Here is an 18,463-nt window from a genome sequence, read left to right on the forward strand (position 1 = left end):
TCCGCAAGTGCCTGATAATTACACTTTAGAGCCATGCTTCATTATGTTTGTGTATGTGTTGTTTTTTTTTAAATCTAGAGCCTTCTTTTAAACCAGCCTCAAATAGCAGAGGTGAACAGCTACTGCCTGAAAGAGAAGGCTCTGACTTACAGCTTGCGTATTCTCCTGGAAGGTAGAGATGTGGGTACAGGCCCCCCCATTAGTGAAGGGACTAAACTGTGGTATTTTCCCTTCTGAGCTACCATCCTGCCTTAAAAAAGTATGCAATCAGCAGCTATATTATTAAACAAACTGACAAACGAGAAGTGGCAGCACTGCTAAGTAAAGATGGTATAGAATCACCCACTGTGAAGGTTTGTGGGGTGGGAATTGTATCTCAGAAAGAAAAGAGCCGGTTGGGTGTTCCGGGAGAATGAGGAGTCTCTCCATTGACTGCGCTTTCCTAAGTGTTGACAGGTCCATGCTGAATGCATTGACTTTAGATGATGCTGTGCTCGGCATGCTACCTGTTTACTCCGCCATCTCATGCTGAAATATCCAGCCTCCTTCTGTACCATGTGAGGGGCTTAGGCACTTGAGTTAAAATTATGGCTTCTTTTGAGACCGAAGCACATGCAAGTGAGCAAGTTCTTGTGTCCAACATCTGGGTTTCATCTTCCGGATGTGGCCCCGGTGCTTCTAAATGCGGGTTTGTCCTAGTCATTTACGTAGACTGATGACTGGAATTACTAGTGTGGATGTGTTAATGGGATGAGTGTTTACATTGTTGACTTATTAAACATCTTCTAGTATAGTATGTTCCTGTTGTTAATTTTATGTTTAATTTGGCACACGCATGTGTGTGCGAGTGTGCACTGGTTTACCTTTTATATATCTACCTATATAAAAGGTAACATAGAGATTTCAAAGATTCTAAATGTGACTTAGAAGAGATGAGACTAAAGTTACCTTTTTGGTTATTTTTTTATTTGATAATTAACCATTCAAATGAAAACATCGGAGAACTTTGACTCTCCTAGACTTTAAAACTCATACAAGCAGATTCAAGCATGAGAAAAGACAATTAGCTGAAAAGTCTTTATAACCTTCCCATAAACATGTATGTTTATGTTAAGCTTCAGCTTAGAGCTGTTTGATAGTACAGATATGTGTAGGTTCTGCTGGGGAGCAATATGTTTTTGTTTTCTCTTACATGTGTACGTGCCAGTGCATATTTATAATGTAGATGTGCTGCCCTGATATACAAGAAAACAATCTAAAGATGTTTCCCTTGATGAAACCAACGTAAGTTGCTGCATGTTTGTAGTTGGTCTTGTGCTGATGTTGTTAGGATGTTACCTGGAAGAGGGGACCAAACAGCCACCGAACGGCACATTTGCTGGTCCTGGTCATGAAAGCCCTTCTGGGTTGGTGATTTTAACAAAGTCACTTGAGACATCATGTAAGATTCTTCCCAGATGGAATAGCTACGGGATGGGGAACTTCAGCTATATGCAGCAATGTCTAAATCATGACATTATTGCTTGCTGCCGTCTTGAAGGTAGGCCAGTTGTAAACTATTGTTTGGTGTATGCATGGGATTTTCTTGGTGGGCAGTGACTGCAGGCAGAAGGAATCCTGTAAACCACCAGGTTTATTTTGGAAGGCAATTTTGAAACTCATGCAGAGGGAGTCCCTAGAGTATGAGATTGAGTATTGTAAACTAGATACTGTTTCATAAACCCGAAGCAGGAAAATAGTAATTTAGAAAAATCTTTATTAAGAATGTCTGTAAGGACCTACACAAGTATAATTGTATTGGTTTAACTCCTGTCAATAAGGTTGCACCATGAAGCCTGGTTAGGTGGTTGTATTTATATTTGTATGCATTTCTCTGCTTGTTTTGGTTTAGTAGTAGGCTAGCATACCGAGCTAAAATTTGAACTGCCCCTAGTAGTTAACGACAGAGGTTTTCTGTCACAGCAATATCAAATTGTATTAGCAAAACAGATGTTTACATGGGGTACTTGGCTTTCTACTTTTACCATACACAAAAATGTGTCCTACTTGGGAAGAACTTTTAAAACTGAGATAGTGACAGTTTTCTCTCCTTTAGGCTAACAGTGCTCTTAGTGGTATAACAAATCATAGACAATTACTGCTGTAGCATTTTATTAATATTTTGGGGTTTGTCTTTCAGTGTGTTGTCATGACAGCCTTGGAGGCTGTGAAGTATTAGAGAAAAACAGTGCTAGTGAGCAGTATCTTAGGAGAAGAAAAAACAGATGAAATAATTGACTGTGTTAGCTGGGACGCTGCAAATTGCCTTTGGTTGCTGGCAGCACATCGCTTCCTCAGAGTTATTTATTCTTCCAGTCAGTAATTAGAACCGGTTCTTGCTCCTCTGCCGCAGAGGAACTGAGCTGCTGCTGATCCTACAGACTGCAGGAGGACAGAGTTCAAAATCTTTTGCGTGCCTAAAAAGTTTGAGCAGAGCTATTTCAGATTGGTGCAGATGCAGACTACCGTGGCATCGTGTAACAGATTCATAACACAGCGGGATGACTGGCTTAGGGGGCACTGGGTGAGCAGTGGATGTCATTTACCTGGACTTCAGTGAGGCTCTCTGCATGATCTCCCCTGTTATCCCTGTAGTCTGGTTGGTGAAATGTGGACTGTAAAGCGATTGGAAAATGAGCGGGACCATTGGCCTCAAAGAGTTGTGATCAGCGGTACAGAGTTCCTGTGGCAGCTGACTGCCAGTAGAGGCTCTCAGGGGTTCATACTGGGGCTGATAATATTATATGTCTTTATTAACAACCGGGGATGGAGGAATGGCATGCATCCTCAGAGGTTCCCAGATGATACCAAACCTGGAAGAACGTCAGCTGTATCATATGATGAGGGGTAGGGCTGCCATTGAGGAATCCCGGCAGAAATGGGCTGCCAGGAGCTTGTTGAGGTTTGGTAAAGGCAAATGGTAAGTCCTGCATCTGGGACAAAACAACCCGCCTGCCTGCTGGACAGCAAGCTGAACCTGAGGCAGTAGCGTGCTCTTGAGGTAAAGAAGGCCAACTGCATACTGAGCAGTGTTAGTGTGTGGGAAGGACGTTGAGGGAAGTGGTTTTTCCCCTCTATTTAGCACTTCTAGGACTGCATCTGGAGCGTTGTGTCCAATTTTGGCTGCTCCAGTACAAAAAAAGGTGGTGACGTACTGGAGTGAGTCTACTTGAGGGCCAACAAGATGATTAGGGGGCTGTGGCATGTGGCTGAGCAAGCTGAGTGTGTTCAGCTTAAGAAGAGTAGATACCTGACGAGAGTATAGAGAAGGTGTAGCGAGGCTCTTCTGGGAGGTTCATAGCAGTAGGAAAAGAGACAATGAATGCGCTCAAGCTGCAAAAGTAGAAATTTTGATTTCTTTTTAGGAAAAATCTTAACTGTGAGGATAGCCAATGTATTGGAAGAACTGCCCAGAGGGGTTTCCATCCCTGGAGGTGCTCCAAACCCAGGTGGACAAAGCTGTGGGAGACCTGCTGTTCTTGGTCCTCGTCTGAGCAGGGGCTTGGAGTAGGTGGCCTCTGCGGTGCCTTACAGCCTCTGCGTGTGCACAGTTCTCTTAGTGCTGCTGTTGGACCAGAGAGCACGCCCAGACGTGTTGATTCAGTGTAAATGTCAATGTTTCTGTGGGTTGGTAGTTCTTTGTTGGTCCACCCTCTAATGCTGTCTTCAGGACTGTGCTGCTTTTTGAGGGAAGAAAGAACACATCCATCTCACTGTAGCATTTTATCTAGAGTAAATTGCAGGGTTGCCCTCGAGAATAGCTAAGAGGCTCTTCTCTAGGGTTACGGTTTTCCAGACAGTTTTTTTAAAATGTCTTCTGTTTTTTTAGTGATAGGTCACATGGTGCGCTTTTCCATTTTTCTGCCATGAAACTGCAAAAACTCTGGGTTTTTTGCTTTTTAATGTTCTTTGTAAGCAATCCAGTATTTATTTTGTAGCTCTTGTACATCTACAATATGTTGAATAGTGATATTTATATAGCCTTGATAGAAGGGGGAGGAGTTGTTCCTCAGTATATGATTCTTGGTGTGTACTACTAAGACAGTATAATGAAAACTCTCCTCTGTGCTTTTTGTAGCATACAATATAAGCCCTCAATGCTGAAGAATTAAGTGCCCACAATATTGTTCTAATGAGGAATTCTAGCCACTAGGCAGAATTTTTTAGTACTTGTTAGGGTATTAAATTATTTATCTATGCAGTTTCATGAACAACTGCCCTAAATTTGGACATATTATTGTTTTCCCTTGTACAGATCTCTTGTGCCAGGTATCTTCTCTTTCTGCTGCATTCCTCATTTTACTTATTTTAATTTATAGGGCTGCTTAGAAGTCTTGACTTGCTCTGTCCTTGCCCTTATGCCTAAACGCTACAGGTTTTATCTTCTTCTTGCAACTGTCTGAAAGGTACATTTTAAATGCCCCTTTTAAGCCAAAGAGATGTTAATTTTGCTAAGGGTTGAGCCACTTAAAGGTAGTAGTGTTATTCACAGCTGTTTGTCACCACCTCTGGTGGGAGATGGTTATATCCATCAGTTGTTGGTGGAAGGGACAGGGAAAGTAGTCTCTAAACCCCTTTAAGCCAAATCAGTTGGACCATCTTAAAACTGAGTGAAGACAAGTATGAACTAGCTTGTTTGACTTTGCCTGAAGCTTAAGTAGTTTTGCAACTTGCTGATACAGTATTTGTCATTGTGGTATTCTAGATTACTGTATGAAAATACTTATTAATTAAAAGACCTTCTCTTAACTATGACATTTGATTTTCTTTGCTTTTGTGTGAGAGTGTACAAGTACATTCCCTTTCTTTTGACAAGAAAAGACTTCAAGCCCTAAAACTTTCATATTGGGACAGCAGTACTAATATTTCTGAGGAGGGGAGTTTCCTTTGAGATTCAATAACTCATCTCATAATTGCATGTTGTGTTTAATTACAGTGCCTTTGTGTGTGTTTGGCTTGGCTGTGACCACCATGTTTTTTAAAGTAAACATAAGTTCATCTTTACATTCACCTTTGCTGGCAAAAAATGTGTATGCTAACACATGGGCACCAACATGCACTGAAGTCTTGCAGCTATGGTTTTGGCACACAGGCTAGCTCTGCGAATACCTGTGCCAGCAGAAAGTTTTCTTTCTCCTTGCGGAGGTTATTTCTTGTCTCCGTAAGGTCTGCTCTTGAAAAGAGTTGTGTGAGAGTGTCCTGGAGAGCAGGCTGACTTTGCTTTTAGTTATGGTTGTATTTTGAATCACTTTTTTAAATTTTTTTTTTTTTTTTGGAAGCTGGTGAGTCGCACGACTCCTGCCCCTATTAGAGCTCAAGGACTAGTGACTTCCAAGACTTAAGTAAACCAAGCAAAGAGTTAAATTGTTCAACTGGCATTTTCTTGGAGACTGGATTATGGGTCTGGTGAGGCACTGAAGTATTTACAATAAGGAAACCTTAAATCTGTGAGGAAAAACTATTATCAGTATGCGCAAGCCTGTAGTATGGATGCATTTGTAGTTTAAGTCATCCTGTGCTAAGCAGATGTAAACAAGGTTTAAACTGGTTTAAATGTAGCTGTATTGGGGAATTACTGTGGTGCAACTAGATAACATGTTAAATTTAGCTAGAGCAGTGCACCTCTTCTAATGTCAGCCCTTAGTATTTGTTATTAAACTTACTTTACAGAGTTGTAGAATATATACTGGTTTGTAGATGCCATTACCTTCAATCACTAAAAAAATAATCTTTCTGGACAAGTTGTGTGTCAGTTGAGCTGCAGTGAAAAAATATGGCCAGAAAGACAGTGCTTTATGACTGAAGATTACTGCCCTGCAGTAGAGGTGAGCCTGCCTTGGCTTTACGGTTTCAGAATCTTAACTTAAAGTGTCAGAGAATGTTAACAGTAGTCACCACTGCTGCAGCTAAAGCAGCTGTGCCGAAGGGTTGGTGTTTTAGTTTCTTGTAGGCACCAATTTTTAAATTTTTAAATCTAGTCCAGAAGTGTATGCAGCAGGGTTAAATGTATCCTATTTAAAGTAATTACAGGTTCTGCTGGTTTAGATGAATTGTGAGGTTTAACTTTTATATGCTAAACAATGTGAATGATACTCAAAAAGTGGGAAGGCTTTGAGTTTTGCTAAACTAAGCAGTATCACAGAGAATAACTAAAGGTGATTTGTTGGTTACTTCAACTTAACGTGTTCAAAATTGTTAATAAGATAACGTGTTGAATGTGCAACAGGATTGACATGTTACATTTTACAAAACCACTAGCATCTTGTGTTGTCAGCTCAGTTTGTAGATCAGCATGGAAAGGAGGGATACTTCAGAGGGACCATGAAAGTACTTTCCTATCTTTCGCTTACACCACATTTAATTCAAAACATTAATTCCAGTCGTCTTGTTTGAAGATTTTGATTTACTTCGAAGTGCACTCCAAAGTGGCAGGAATGAAATTTTGTAGCAGAAAGTACTTTTGTAGAAATATATTTCAAATTATCTATAAAGCCTTGGACACTGGGATGGACATCAGCAAGCTGTGAGTCAGGAGTTGTTGCAGAATTTGGTCTACCCTTGCTTGTGTTTTACATACATAATGTGTCCTCATTACTACATGCCATAAATTTGCCTGTGGTGCCATGTTTGCTTGTGAGTGCTTTTAGGTAAAGTGGCACTGAAAATGTTTAATTCTTTGCTAGGGGTCTATTTGTTCTATGGGATATGATACATGGAGAGCCTTTGTATGCATAAACTTACTTGCCATAAATGCAGGAAATAGGAAGGGTTTAGCATTTCTATTATCAGTTACATTTGGTGATGTTGAAATACTGTATTGAATTGGGCCTTACTATATAAAGAATACCTATAAATGAAATAGGCAATTTTATGCCTAAATATAAAACGTATGTTACTGTACTTTGCTAAGTCTGGTAACTTGTGCTAATGGCCTTGTAAAAACCATCTAGTGCTATGGGAAATGTATTTCTTGATCATTCTGATTTTGAAAACTTCAAACTTCCTGTCTGTGCAGTTATCACAGAGTTTGTTATCCTGATGCCATGTTTTCTTAGGTGTTGTGGTACTTGTTAAGTAAAAATTAGGGACTCTAGGATTCCCTTACAGGAAAATAAAAATAGCCTGAGCAGCATTTCACTTAATGGAATCCTATGCACTGTCTATGAAATTTAGCTATGCACAGGTGTGCATAAGGTGCGTAAGTGTGGTGGTCTTTCAATAAAAAATACTAACCGTACTTAGAGTCTCATCGTAGATTAAGGAAGAACTCCTTTAGAACTGCTTGTAAGTTGTAAGTGAAAGCAGTCTCCTTAATCTTTTTTTTTTTTTCTTTTTGATGCTGATAGATTTCTGTCTCAACATGTAACACTGAATGTATGCTCAGTAATTTACAGCGCCCATCACTGATTGCTGCTGAGGGTTAACTAAAGCGAAGGAAGGAAGGTGCCTTATACTTCTTGCTCTCTTTTGTAATGTCACTGTGTCAAATAAAGGTGTGGGCAGAACTTGAGATAAAACGATTCAGCGTCACAAGGATTTAACCTAGCGGGTTAGGCACAGATTTATCTATCGGAGCATACGTTAGCATTTGGCACTCAGATGGAAGTGAGAATGATGAGTACAGATGTGCAGGCAGTGCCAGAATGTAAAACAGCACCTGAATTTCTCTGGAATGTTTATTCTAAAGCTAACTAGATTAAGGAAAATAAGGCTCACTTCAAGCAATAAGAAGGAAATACACTGGCATTTGGTATCATAATCCCTTCTTCATGATTTTTAGAAATAAGTCTGAAGTAGTCTGCTTGCCTTTAATAAAATTTATGTTTTTCAAATGTTACATAATTAATGGCATTCCTGTAACATATTGTTCATATTAAGTCATAAGTTTTATGTCTTTTTTCTAAATGAAGTATAAAACTGCTGTCCTATGTCCAGATTGAAACCACTCCCTAAACAGCAAAAGCGGAGTTAGTCTAAGCCAGTCTAAGTCTGCTGCTGCAAGAGACAATCGTGTCATGTTTCCATTTCTGCTCCCGCTTTTACATCAGCACCCATGCAGCCACAGCGTGAGCTGGACCAGTGATCTGATGCCCCTGAGGGGTAGTCCTTGTCATCACAGTCTAGACACAAATTTTTGGCTAGATCTATTTGATAGAGCCCTGATACAGTTTGTCACTTGGCTGCATATATGTGCTAGCGGCAGCACAAGAGAAGGGTGGATTGAAGAGGAGAAAGAGACAATCTCTTTAATGTCAGTATGGACACAGGATGGTTAAAAAAAAAAAGAGGGAGAAATTTTGTTTCTTCTTCCTCTCCTCCTGGCTGCCTGATCTTGCTTTCTCTCTTGGGCCAGTTCTGGTGCACTGAGCCAGTTGAACTCATTAGTCCGACAGAGAAACATGTACTTTTTGCCAGATTTATGGATTCAGCTAGTACGGAGAGTAGTCTGCTATGTGCCAGAGCTGACGTGAGGTAACTGTGGGGGATGGAGAGGGCACGGAAATTCCCCATTGATGGTTGGAAGTTGTTAGATTGTTCTGCTCTGTCTAGGTGAACTTCACCATTAGGTACAGGTTTTCTTTTTGAGGACTTACTGCTTTCTGTGTTTTAATAACTTGAACTTTGAAATGGGAAGCAAAGAAATCTCCGAGAGGCCTGGAGGTAAAAACTTGATGCTTTTCAGGGATGAGCATACAGTGAAGTGGAAATTAGCTCTTTTATCCGGTTGTGTGTTTTGCATCGCTGACAAATTCATGTTGGTGTATGACGTTTTCTGTAATTTCGGTATAATTTTTTTAGTACGTCCTGTGTTGTATAGTGGGATTTACTTAAGCCTCTCAGACTGAAATCAACTCAATTAGAAAAATAGATGCTTTCCAGTGATGCGTTATTGCTAAGTACTCCTGCCCACCCCACCCTATGCTATGTGAGAGACCCTTGCGAGGTGGGAAAACTGTCCTGTTCCCTAAATATTTTTGGTCAAGAAATAGCCTGCTTTTAAGTTTGGAATTTGAGCTGTGACTATAACCTATAGATTTTTCTTTCTTTTTATTAATCCTTTAAAGAAATAGGATTTTAAAGTAGTAAATTGTGATGTGTTTGTTTACTGATTTGTGGTTCTAACTACATTATCTTTTGCTTAGAGCTGCATCTGAAGGCAATATGCCTTTGAGTAACTGTAGTTACTGTTGCTGTGGTGTTTGTATACATAGACTTAGACACATCTAGCAGAGCTGCCGGCACTTAGGATGATGCACAGAACTTGAAAAACTTCTGTAAATATCTATTCCTAAGCTACTGAATCTTTTTAGTGGTGTGTTGCTTGGGTTTTTTTGTTTTGTTCTGCTTTCCTGCTGATATTTTAGGATGAGCATAGAGTATGAGTGTATTTAAGATTAGCAGACAACTGTTGGTACTGACAGCAGTTCTAAATTCAGCCGGTTAAAGACTGAAACACATTCAGTGACTAAAACACTGCTACGTGTCATTGGAATTGCCCCGTGGCGTCTTCTGCCCTTTCACAATATTAAGTTTGGTGCCCCTGTGGCCTGTAGAAGAGTTTCTGTGCAGTAGTGTGTTTAGTGTAGCTGTAGTGACTGAAGATGTTCAGGAACCAGTCCCTACTTGTGGCATGAGGAGATGGGTTCTGAGCAGTCAGCACCGATTTTGATGGAGGAATAAGCCTGTTAGAATTGTCTTGTGCCATGTCTTTTGTATTTCACCTCTGAAGATCTGTCTGCATCAATGAGATGTGTAGCAGCCTTGTCAGTCTTCTAGAAGGATCTGTGAGGCCTGTGTGGGGAGGTGGTAGCACCAGGGAACCTGAGATAGGCAGAGGGAACCTGGGGTGGACACAGGACAGAGCTGGTGGCACTGGAGCAGTAGAGGGAGAGTGCTCGGCTGCTGACAGGGTAGGCTTCTTGTGTGTGCAGAGGGAGGGAAAGGGTGTTCAAATGCATATGCTGAAGTTGAAGAATAAGAAAACCAATAGGTAGGTGTAGAGGAATTGTAGAGGAATGAAGCTGGGTTAATTAACACTGATAACATACAGCTGTGGGCTGGCTTCAGGGGCGGTGGGTTGGCTGATGTGGATAAGGTGCAGCTGTGGCTGGTTCCTGCTAAGTAGTTAAATAGTTCTAAGGGGTGTGGAAGAGAAGGACCAAAGGAAGAGGAGCATGGGATGAAGAGAGACCTGGAAAAAGCAGAGGGAGAAGAGGGAGTGCCCTGGATGTAAGGGGGCTCTGGAGGTGGATGCAGCAGAGGCAAGAAGTAGTGTGGACTGGCCTGAAGAGGATGAAGAAACATCATGGACAGTAGATGAACCTTTGAAACCTTGTGGGAGGATGGGTGGCTGTGCCGGGAAGGCACGGGAACTACTTATTAATCTGGTATGGGGTGGTGAAAGCCTTGCTGCAGTCAGCTAGTTTTGATAGTGCTGTGACAGTTATGTTAAGATTAAAATGCTGGCTTTAAAGACAGTGCAAGGCATGACCCTTTGCTGAAATGTCCTGGCAAGAATATGGAGTGTGCATGTTTCAAAGTGTAGTTGGTCAGTGGTACCTTTACTGCCCAACTTGGACAGGAATCCAGCCATGGTGCTTTATTGATTGGCTTCAGCTGTGATGGGCTGGTAGGAGATGCCATAAGGAGATTTTAATGTCCTTGATATTATTTTTTTTATTTATTTTTTTGTGAGTGGACATATCTGAGGTATGTGGCTTTTAGAGTAGAAGTGTGGTTTTTTTGGTTGTTTGGTTTTTTTTTTTTTGTAGTGAGATCTGTGTTTGATGATGGCTCATTCATAATGCCTGCATAGTTCTTTCACAATGCCTTTAATCAATATTTTCATTATGCAGGCAGAAAATGGAGGTGCATTTCCATGTATTTTGCTTTTCCTTGCTTTGTAGTTAAGTCAGCATGCTGTCTTCTGGAGCACAAACCCATGCTTCTTGTCTTCCACTGTGCCCAAGCCAGATGGAGCAGGCTATTCGTACTTGCTGCAGTACAGCTGCGCTGAGCGAGTTCCAGCTCCTGGGTTGGTTGGGGGAGTCACCCTGTGTTACCCCGCTTAGTATTAAAGCGTTGATAATGTGGAGAATGCTAGCAAGGCCGCCATATGCAAGAAAGAGTCAAACCAGTCTGGTTTTAGATATGGATGCTAAAATGTCGTCCTGGTTAATTATTAGTCTAGCTAGATTCTCCAGTTACTCATTAGGATTACTAATGATTGGGTGTTTACTTTTCTGGATGCCTACAACTTCTTCCATCTTGAGTCTCGGGTAGCTTTCAGTCCTGGGAGGATTTCTTCAGCAAGGGAATCATACAGGCCTATTATATGGCCATTAATCCCTAGTCTCTGATCGAGAAACTCTCTAGCAATACTACAAGCAGTAGTGCTTAGCTTTTTTGGAAAGAGGATTGCCTTGGATGCAGTTTGTGTCCTGACCATTTGCTCATTTTGGCAAATTCCAACTCATGTGAGTTTCTGATATCTTTTATTCATAGCAGCAAAATATTCTCCGCAAAAAAGGGGGACGGTGTGCCACAGGGAAAAGTGGAAATGAGGGGCTGGGGATAGAGTAGGGACCGTCTCTTCACTGGTACTGTGTGCTGAACTGTTTGTGAACTCTGCTATTACATGCAGTTAGTAGTTTTTGTTGGAAAGCTGAGGCTTAGTATTTATGTAGAATAGCAGCAACATCCTGAGCAGGGCATACTTGTGTGCATCTTAGTGTGGTAATTGTGATGGATGTGTTTATTACGCTGTATTCTATCTGGTGTAAACAGTCTCTGGATATTTATTCTGTCTTTGTGCAAGTACAAGATTAAATTACAAATCATTATGAAAATGTCAGATTGTAAATTAAGACTACTTTCTTTCTGTGAAAAGCCTTTTTGTTTTCTACCTTCCCATCCTCCTCTTACCCCACTCCCTTCTTAACTCCAGATTCAAGGATGTCTAATTTGTTTGTAACTCATGTAAGACTTGAATAAGTGAAATGGGCTACTGTTTTGTCTGTGTGCTAAATTTTTTAAGAAAGTTGAATACAGCAGAGTTCTTGTTTCAGAATTGTTTACTAGACTGAGAATATTCTTTGAACATGTAACAATTTTCTACAACAGAATAATAATTTTGACTTGAAAATTTTGTTGCCTAAATCCGGGAAAATGCCAAAGTACCTTGCCAGGGCCTTTGGTACATGTGTTAGCAAATGACAATGGAGTTCAACAAAAATCTGTTTAACTCATTACTTGTCAGTTTCCAAAGTGTTGCAAGTGTGGAGTTAGCTTTCAGGTTTGCTTGCAGCTTACGGAGTCTGGCAGCGGGTTCTGTGGCTGTGGTCAGTGCGAGAGGGAGGGAGCTTTGTGCTGCAAGCGATTTGCTGCTGCGCGGGGTTGAGATTTGACAGGAAGGTGTGTTGAAATTTTGAAGGCATGATGGGGAACGAGTGACTGCCTAAAACAAAATGGTAAATAACTATTTCTTAAACACAGGGTGTAAGGATTGCAAATAATTGGTAACTGTCAGAATGGATAGGGCTTTTATGTATTCAGAAATTGCAGAATATTAAAGTTTGGAGATCCAAAGCTTTAACATACCATGAAGTTAAATGTATCAAAATGGATCTAATCGGAGTCCTGTAGTGAGGCATCTGTTATTCAACTGTAGCTGTTTCTGGGATTTCTTTCGGGATACCCAGAGTGTTCAGAGCATAACAGTTTTTTTGATACACAGTAGTCAGCATTAGAAAAATTAGAGTTATTTAAGTTCACTGATTCTAGCAGCTGTTATGGTCAGCACTGTCACTATAGATAATTGCTGAGTTTCTGTTTTTGATGGTTTTTCAAGTGAAGTCATGAAGAGGAGGAGTCCTCAAATAAAGTATGTACATCAGGTGTTAGTTAGAAATAGAATTTCCTGATGACCTTGTGACTTGACAAGCCTCTGCTGTACTTCGGCTGAAATTTCAAAGTTCTGCACATAGCCAAGGTAACCGTGAAGTACAGAAACTGGTAGGTTAGTAGTAAATCAAAGTTAGGTTAATTTGTCATTCATGTCCCAAAAGTACAGAGATCCTATGTCAAGGATCAATCCGCTCTATCTTATTCTTATTCAGAATAATTGCTATAATTGCTATCAGTCTGTCTTCAAGGTCTGTCCAAGGTCGCATCCCAGCGTATGCTATTGACTGTGTTTCTGTAATTAACAAGTATTTTTCCTTTCAAGCAGGGAATCATTAGCAGAGTGACAGAATCAGTGAAAAACATGGTACCAGGATGGTTACAGAAGTATTTCAATAGAAATGAAGATGAATGTGTAGATGCAAATGAATCTACGAACCAGGAAGAGAATCCAGTAAACTATCACCATGATTATGCAAATGAAGATAACATAGTGATTGATGGGAGAGTGACGCCTGAATCAGCAAGAATTAATTTAGAAGGTATGTGAAAAATCATTTAGTATTCTGGCCATCTGTATTTGTTCACAGATTTCTAGTTTTGAATCTAAATTTCTAAGGGAAACTGGAAGGAGAATTTTGACAAAATTAAAAGAAAAAACCCAAACCCAACCCAAAAACCCCACACACATACCAAAACCAAACTGCTCAAAAAAACCCAAACAAAAAACCTCCAACAACTGTTTGTGAAACCACCTTAGCTTTAAACTGTAAACATATTTGTGAAACGTACTGGAGGTTGTCCCATAGCTCTTGGAAGTCATCAGTTAACTTCAGGTAGTCCATTAACCAGGTGCAAAATACTGATAATATTCATTTGCAAGTGCGCTGGATTACATTTTATTTTCAAAAGGTTTGCAATGAAAGTCTATCTAATTGCCTGAGGTAATAAAAACATTAATTTGTTTTGTTGTCCTCAAAACAGAAGACCAGATGCTAGAATGCCAGAGAAAAATTCCTTCTCATGCCCTGACTTTTTTCCTTTGAGCTTCTTCAATCAATTTAGTAGAGTTCCTTGTTAGTTTAATGGAGAACTTTGTAATTTGGTTTATGACGGTAATCTTTTTGAAATACTTGGTAACATTAAGGTGTGTGCATGGCTAGTGTGGGGTCTTTGAAAACCTGTTTGGACCCTTGGCAAAGAAGTTTGCAACCCCTCACTTTATAAAAGATTAACCTGTTTTATATGTGTGCCTCTCACTGTTTCTGTAGTTCTTCTCTGTAAATTTGATGCTATGTGAGTTTCTCTTAAATTAGCAGTCTTGTGGAACTTGATTTTTAATAAGGAGAGATTTGTCTGAGCACACATACATAACCATGTGTAGAAATTCAGTTGCTTCTGTTCTTGGCAGAATGAAAAATAATGAGGAAATACCTTTGTCACCGAAGTCTTCTAAGTGTAAATAAGGAGCTGTATTGCTTTCTGTGTAGTTGTAGCTTGAGAATAAGTTTCGATAAAGGAATAGAGGAGGTCTTCATGAATGAGGAACACGTGTTGGCTTCCCTGGAAAACTGTCTGAAAGGACCTTTCAGTAAGAACAGCTGCACAGCAAACTTTCTAGCTCCCAAGAAATCAGGAGCAGATGGACACCCTAGAACCTTTAGTAGCTTGTGTTGCCATCTGTGGATGTTTTAGACCAATCTTTCTTGCTATAATTAATAAGATTTTAAAAATTATTATTATAAATTTAGAAAGCTTGTTTCTTCAGCTCTGTATTCCTTTGCTTGGTCAGCCCCTGATAACACTGTCTTTATCTCAGACAAGACAGTCCTAAAAAATCTACCAGTGCTTTGGAGAACCAATTGTTAATACTGTGGTGGTTATGAAGATCAAACTAGCTAGTTTAAGCTTCAGTGCAAATATCAAGAAGATAGTGACTTAGTCATGTTTATACCCAGAATTCCCAGGAGAGACACTGGACTTACATGGATGTCAGGCAACACATCCATTAATAGCTGTTCTGTTCATGTGACAAGTTGGAGCTGTGAGACCACCCCTTGCAGGACCCTGGCACTGTTTATGGACCCTTTGGTTCGTGAGGGAAAAAATGCCCATTTTGCAACTGAGACTATGATGCTTACTTGTCCTTTGTGCCAAAACCTCAAAAGTTAATGGATAGGAGGTAATATTTTGCCTGTAGCATGACCTAATATGTTAATTTTGGGAGGGGGGGATGACGACACCAAACCAAACAAACTCTCCCAAACTTTCTGCAAATACACATTTTCACATTATGTATTCAGATTAACATTGTCTTTGGTACAAGGTTGTATCAATGGCAGAGTTGTCTGTAATTTGCCATGTAATCTGAAATTTCGGAAAGCTTATTGCAAGCTTTATCTGCAGAAGAAAAGGAATTCATATATGTTTGATTTGCTGAAAGACCCAATGTTAGAGCATTTGAATGTGGGGTCAGAATCTGGTGGTGTTAAACTTTATCGTTTACTACTTTAATATGATGTTAATACTTTGTATTGCAAGCAGTGGTGCTGTTGTAATCAGATGAAACCCTACCGGAGTGAGGAAGAAGTTAAATTTGGCTTCTCTATTTTTGTGCTAAGAGCTTGGCAATAGCGTGACTGTTGATAGAAAACAGCTTTTGGCTTCTGTGAGCTTGCCTATAGGAAAGCTGATTGTCTCCCTGTTCTTGTTTAGAACCATCCACGAGCAGATCTGCATTGAACTTCTCAGATGTGTTAACAAGGCCCTCTCTTCATCGAAGCCATTTGAACTGTACCATATTGGATTCCTCAGTACCACATTGTCAGCCCTCTACATCTTCTTCACTTGGCATTGGCAGTCCTGGACTGTCTCTTGTAAAAGAAATAAAAGATTCTACCTCTCAGCATGACGACGATAACATCTCAACAACCAGTGGCTTCTCCTCTAGAGCATCTGATAAAGGTAACTTTCATCTTCTCTAGTTGATTTTTTGGTAAGATGAAGTACTTTGCAGTCTTTAATATTCCACGTTACCTTAGTAAATAAGTAGGTGAATGTCAGCTGTGGATGTTAGAACGAAATTTAAAGTATTTTAGAAGTATATAGTACTGTCACCTTTTTAATATAACCATGCTTTGGGATACGTTTATGAGACCCTGATCTTACAAAGAGGCGGTGCTGATAAATGCACTTTTAGCCAGGTTGTCTGCAAATCTTGAAATTGGATAGTGGGGACTGAAGATGACTCGCTGTAGCTTGACAGCTAGGTTGATTGGAAGAGTGACTTGGAATATCTAACTGACAGCAGGTTAAATGTGAATAAATACAGGTGACAAACAGAAACACATGATGTTTTCCTGTGGTTTCACCAGGAGTCGGTAAAGGAACTATTCTGACTGAAAAAGTTTGGGTTGCTTTTTTGGCCTTTCTTCGTAGAAGGCATCAGTTGCCAATACTGCCATGTCTTTTGCTGAGTTCAGTAAGGAATGTACACCATCTTAAAGTAAAAAAACAAACCAAAACCATTATATTGATGTAGATGGGGACCTAGGTGATCTCGCTGAAAAAGGCAAACGGCAGGTTTGCAGCTTTTTCTAGTTCCCCATATAAACGGTGATTGAGGCATGCTCAGGAAGTTCTCTGGAGAACATACTTTTACAATTCAGAGTAGATGTTGCCAGGGTTTAGACTATAACCTGAATTTACTAGAGCTTTCTGGTGTGTCTCCATAAAATATACATGGGAAATAGGTGGTTAACTCTGTTAGTTCATCCTTTGGGGGAATTTTTCAGGTTTAAAAGCTGTGCAATTCTGACTTAGCTGGCCTCCAACCCTTTACCAACATGGGAAGAACTGTGTGTTATAGATGCACCAGTGTTAATGCAGTTCCCTTTTATTTTACCATGAAAGAATCAAAAATAAAATTGCTCTGTATTGGAAGTATACTATTGACTTATTGTGCATGCTTTTGAAAGATTACTGAAAAGTAACGAATCGACAGTTCTGTGAACAGATTTCAAGTTCAGAGTTGATACTTGGTTTTCATGCCATATGTGAAAGGGTCTGTTTGAAGAACTCTGAAGGTTAGGTTGCTGGAGAAATGAGTGTTAGGGGGGACTTCTTCATTCTGTAAGACTTCTTTTTCTGTATTAAGGAACTCAGGAGTTAGTGTGATCTTTGATATTAAAGTTCTCTACACAAGGCATTTACATACAGCATGTTACCATTTTGGCAGATATCACAGTTTCAAAAAATACTTCAGCACCACTACTCTGGTCCACAGAAGCTGAAAGATCTCATTCTCTCTCACAACATCCTGCAGCTAGCTCTAAAAAACCTGCGTTCAATTTATCTGCTTTTGGATCTCCCTCACCTGTAAGTACTGCACAGTGTTAATTTTTAACAATTTGAATGTGTAGCCATTTTACTAACTACTCTAACCATAATACCTTTCTGTAGTCACTTGGAAACACTTCTGTCTTTAAGACAAGCCAGCTTGGGGATTCTCCGTTTTACCCTGGAAAGACCACTTATGGTGGCGCAGCTGCAGCAGCAAGGGAGACAAAAGCGCGAATTGCTCCTTATCAGGTAAGAGAATAGTAGTGTGATGTGAGGGAAAATGTGGTACAGAAAATGAAATACAGAAGGGGTAGCACTGCCAAAAAAACTGTGAGCAGGGAGCTGGAAATGTGGCAACAGTTTCTATTTTGCCCTCTCAGTCTGCAAGAGCAGAAAAGAACAATTCTGTATAAATTTTTTTTAAAACAGCTTATGTAGAAAATACTTGCCATGCACAAGAATGACTATGGCACCTTAGCTTCTGGCTGTTTGTTTTTAGTTGGGATTTCCTCTTTCAAAAAACTCATTTTCTACCATTGTCTGCTTCTGATGGTATTATGTTAAAGCATGTAAATAAAAACAATCATGGCATAACTTTTAAAATTTGTGTTTAGAGTAGCAAAATCTACCTGCATGATACTTGTCTGTACATCTTACACAAGCATGTCTACGCTCATGCTATGAATATATTGTATGAAACTGCAATCTTTACTAGTATCTAAAAGGCAGCTTTGCTGATCCTTTGCTCTTCTGCTACATGCAATCTCATGATAAACATGAGAGGGAGGCATGCAATCTCAAGATAAACAATAAAATGCTTTCTATTTTAATACCATTCAGGTAGCTCTTGAAGAGAGTTACTTGCCCTTGAGAGTTGTTCATGTTCTAAAATGAACCAGCAAATAAAAATGTTGACAACTCTCGGTAGTTAGGGTTGAATCTAAAAAGTTAGTAAATTCTGCTTCAGTTGGAATGTGTTTAAATCAAAATGGGCTTTATTTATTAAAAAAAATAATCAAAAGTCAAAATGAACTTTATTTAAGGAACTGGAAGTAAAAAGAGTTTACTATCCTGGCAGTCCATTTCTGCCATGCAACAAGGGGACCTGCAAATTGCTGACTTAGGGGAACCCATGAAAACTTGTGGTTTGTTCTAACTTGGTGTTAAATCAAACTTCTGA

At 39.9% G+C, this 18,463-nt stretch overlaps 1 protein-coding gene across 7 annotated transcripts in view; it reads left to right on the top strand.

Annotated features, from left to right (window-relative positions):
- NUP153 (nucleoporin 153) overlaps positions 1-18,463 on the top strand; it is a 46,330-nt gene that overhangs the window by 2,806 nt on the left and 25,061 nt on the right. For 6 of the 7 annotated variants that reach the window (XM_055703627.1, XM_055703630.1, XM_055703628.1 and 3 more), the window contains exons 2-5: positions 13,268-13,484; positions 15,658-15,906; positions 17,180-17,319; positions 17,404-17,532. In XM_055703627.1, the coding sequence (XP_055559602.1) occupies positions 13,268-13,484; positions 15,658-15,906; positions 17,180-17,319; positions 17,404-17,532 (735 nt within the window). The remainder of the gene's footprint in view (positions 1-13,267; positions 13,485-15,657; positions 15,907-17,179; positions 17,320-17,403; positions 17,533-18,463) is intronic. The other variant, XM_055703629.1, reaches the window with a different exon arrangement.

This window comes from Falco cherrug, chromosome 3 (genome assembly GCF_023634085.1).
Source record: "Falco cherrug isolate bFalChe1 chromosome 3, bFalChe1.pri, whole genome shotgun sequence".
Classification (NCBI taxonomy): domain Eukaryota; kingdom Metazoa; phylum Chordata; class Aves; order Falconiformes; family Falconidae; genus Falco; species Falco cherrug.